Source organism: Morone saxatilis, unplaced genomic scaffold (assembly GCF_004916995.1).
Source record: "Morone saxatilis isolate NCDOM2014 unplaced genomic scaffold, NCSU_SB_2.0 Contig23, whole genome shotgun sequence".
Classification (NCBI taxonomy): domain Eukaryota; kingdom Metazoa; phylum Chordata; class Actinopteri; family Moronidae; genus Morone; species Morone saxatilis.
This window is the reverse complement of record NW_023339796.1, coordinates 21,195,541-21,197,666: the sequence shown is the minus strand read 5'-3', so window position 1 is coordinate 21,197,666 and position 2,126 is coordinate 21,195,541. Positions and strand designations below refer to the sequence as shown.

The following is a 2,126-nucleotide window of genomic DNA, read 5'->3' as shown; positions in this document are numbered from 1 at the left end:
TTATTATTAATTTATTTTTTTTATAACGAAGACTGTTAAAATTGCCCAAGTCTGTCCTTCTTTGATGCAGCAGTGAAAATGTTCGTCTTACCAGGAGTTACAAACTACATTTCTCTTAAATTGTCTTATTCTTTCGTTTTAAGAAGGAAAAAAATACTCAGCAGAAAGAAGTGTCTACATCGAAATATAATAAAGACACCGGACTAAAATGTTTTCTCACATTAATTGCCGACTTGTTCTAAAGGCCTAGCTTTGCAGTGCTGTCAGGGACATGGTGTCCTGATCCAGTGTGTCGGTCTGACCTTGAGCAGGTATCTGTCCACTATCTCCAGGCCGCAGGAGGCGCACAGGGATTTGCCCTGCAGGGAGGCCACAGTGGGGACAGAGGAGGACGAGGACGAGGAGAGGGAGGACGGGGAGTAGCAGTCGTCCTCGAAAATATCATCAGGCCCAGAGGAACCCTGTCAGAGGCAACAGTCCGACAATGTAACAACAGCTTACATAAGACTTTAAAACATTTAATAAAATGCCTAGACATCATGTCAACGAAAACAAAGCCTCAGTTTTAAAATGTCTGAAAACTAAAAAAAGGTTTCAAACGAGGCTGTTTGGCTAGCATAATATTTGCAAGAGTAAAAAGCTAATAATATGTTTTACTGTTTCATTTATTTGGCGGCACTTTGAAGTGCGCCTACAGTGTCGCAAGCTACATTTCGCCTTAACTTTTCACTCTGCCTTTAAACTTTACCCCACGCCTGGAAGCCGTGAGAAAGGTCGTTCATTTGAGACCGAAAACACCTACTGTGTCGATAAAAATATTTTCCTGTTGTAGCTGAGTGAAAACCGCCTCCGCCGGCCGCCTTTCTCCCTCCGACATGGTGTCAGCGACAGACTGATGCGGGAGACACAAAGACGACCCGCTGGGCTAATGTCCCGTTCACATCTCCATGACAACCGCCGTCATTACCCCACTCATTATAAAGGTTACCCCAAAACCAAATGTTCGCTCATGTTGGCGCCGTTATGTCATTTATGTGCGGTGGTGTGTCGGCCTGGGCTCAGTGCTGCGGTCCAACGTATTCACTTTGCTGTAGAAGTTTAACCGATAGTACTTCCAGCCAGAATAATGTCTACATGTGTATAATTATCGAATCCGCAGCTGAACGTCATTCTGACTAATTGCGTTCAGCCGCGCACGTGCGCATGCTAACGAGCCGTGAGCCGGGCGCAGGTGAGCCTGACTGCGATTCACCGAGCGCTCACCTGACAACAGCAGCTCAACCCACACACTGTCATCTGCTCCTGGGAGCGCAGAGTAGCTGCTGGAATCCAAATAATTACCAACAAGCAGCCTACATATTTAAATGAAACCACAACTTCATGTTATATTCTGGATGAGAGAGGCTGTTGGAATAATTGAATGTAGCAATGATCAGAGATATCCTGATGGCTGGATAGTGAATATATTAATGCAGGCACTACGAGCAAGGCCGTGATGTGTTGCACTTTTTTTGGTCTGACCTCTCTCTATGAGAGAACCTATAGGTTCATTATAATTTATATTACATTATAATGCTTGAACCAAATTATTATCAAAGACTACATCCTGGAAGCACTGGCCCTGTGTTGTGTTTTGGCATTTATAATATGAACTGTTAATAAATGTCAGATGTTGCCTGCTAAATACAGTCATAGTCTGTATTACTATAACCTCCACATTGGTAATGTCACTTTCTTTTTGCTTTCACTGTATATATGTGGGGAAAAGCTTAATGAGTGGGGGGACAGTGGCTCTTTAAACCACTTCCACTCAGATTTCCACCTCTTTATTTGCAGTATTTTAAAACATTAGACTATAAATACTTTATTTCTAAGATCAAAAAAATAGCAGAAAAATGAATGAACATTGTGTAGGCTATAAACAACAGAGCAACATAAAGGAACATTTCCTGTCAGAAAAGTTGTAGGAAAGAAGCAAGAATCCTGTTCTATTCCTATTCAATACCTTCATCAATACCCAATAATCAATTATTATTAGCAGAAACTATATAATAATAATAATAATAATAATAACAATAATAATAACAATAATAATAACAATAATAACAATAATAACAATAATAATA

At 40.7% G+C, this 2,126-nt stretch overlaps 1 protein-coding gene across 1 annotated transcript in view; it reads right to left on the bottom strand.

The window, feature by feature from the left end:
* LOC118334813 (LIM/homeobox protein Lhx8-like) overlaps window positions 1-1,110 on the bottom strand; it is a 6,602-nt gene extending 5,492 nt beyond the window's left edge. Inside the window, exons 1-2 of the mRNA XM_035670883.1 lie at window positions 803-1,110; window positions 303-461 (exon numbers count right to left, since the gene is read on the bottom strand). Coding sequence (XP_035526776.1) covers window positions 303-461; window positions 803-877 — 234 coding nt within the window. The 5' untranslated portion in view covers window positions 878-1,110. The remainder of the gene's footprint in view (window positions 1-302; window positions 462-802) is intronic.
* Window positions 1,111-2,126: the final 1,016 nt, after the last annotated feature.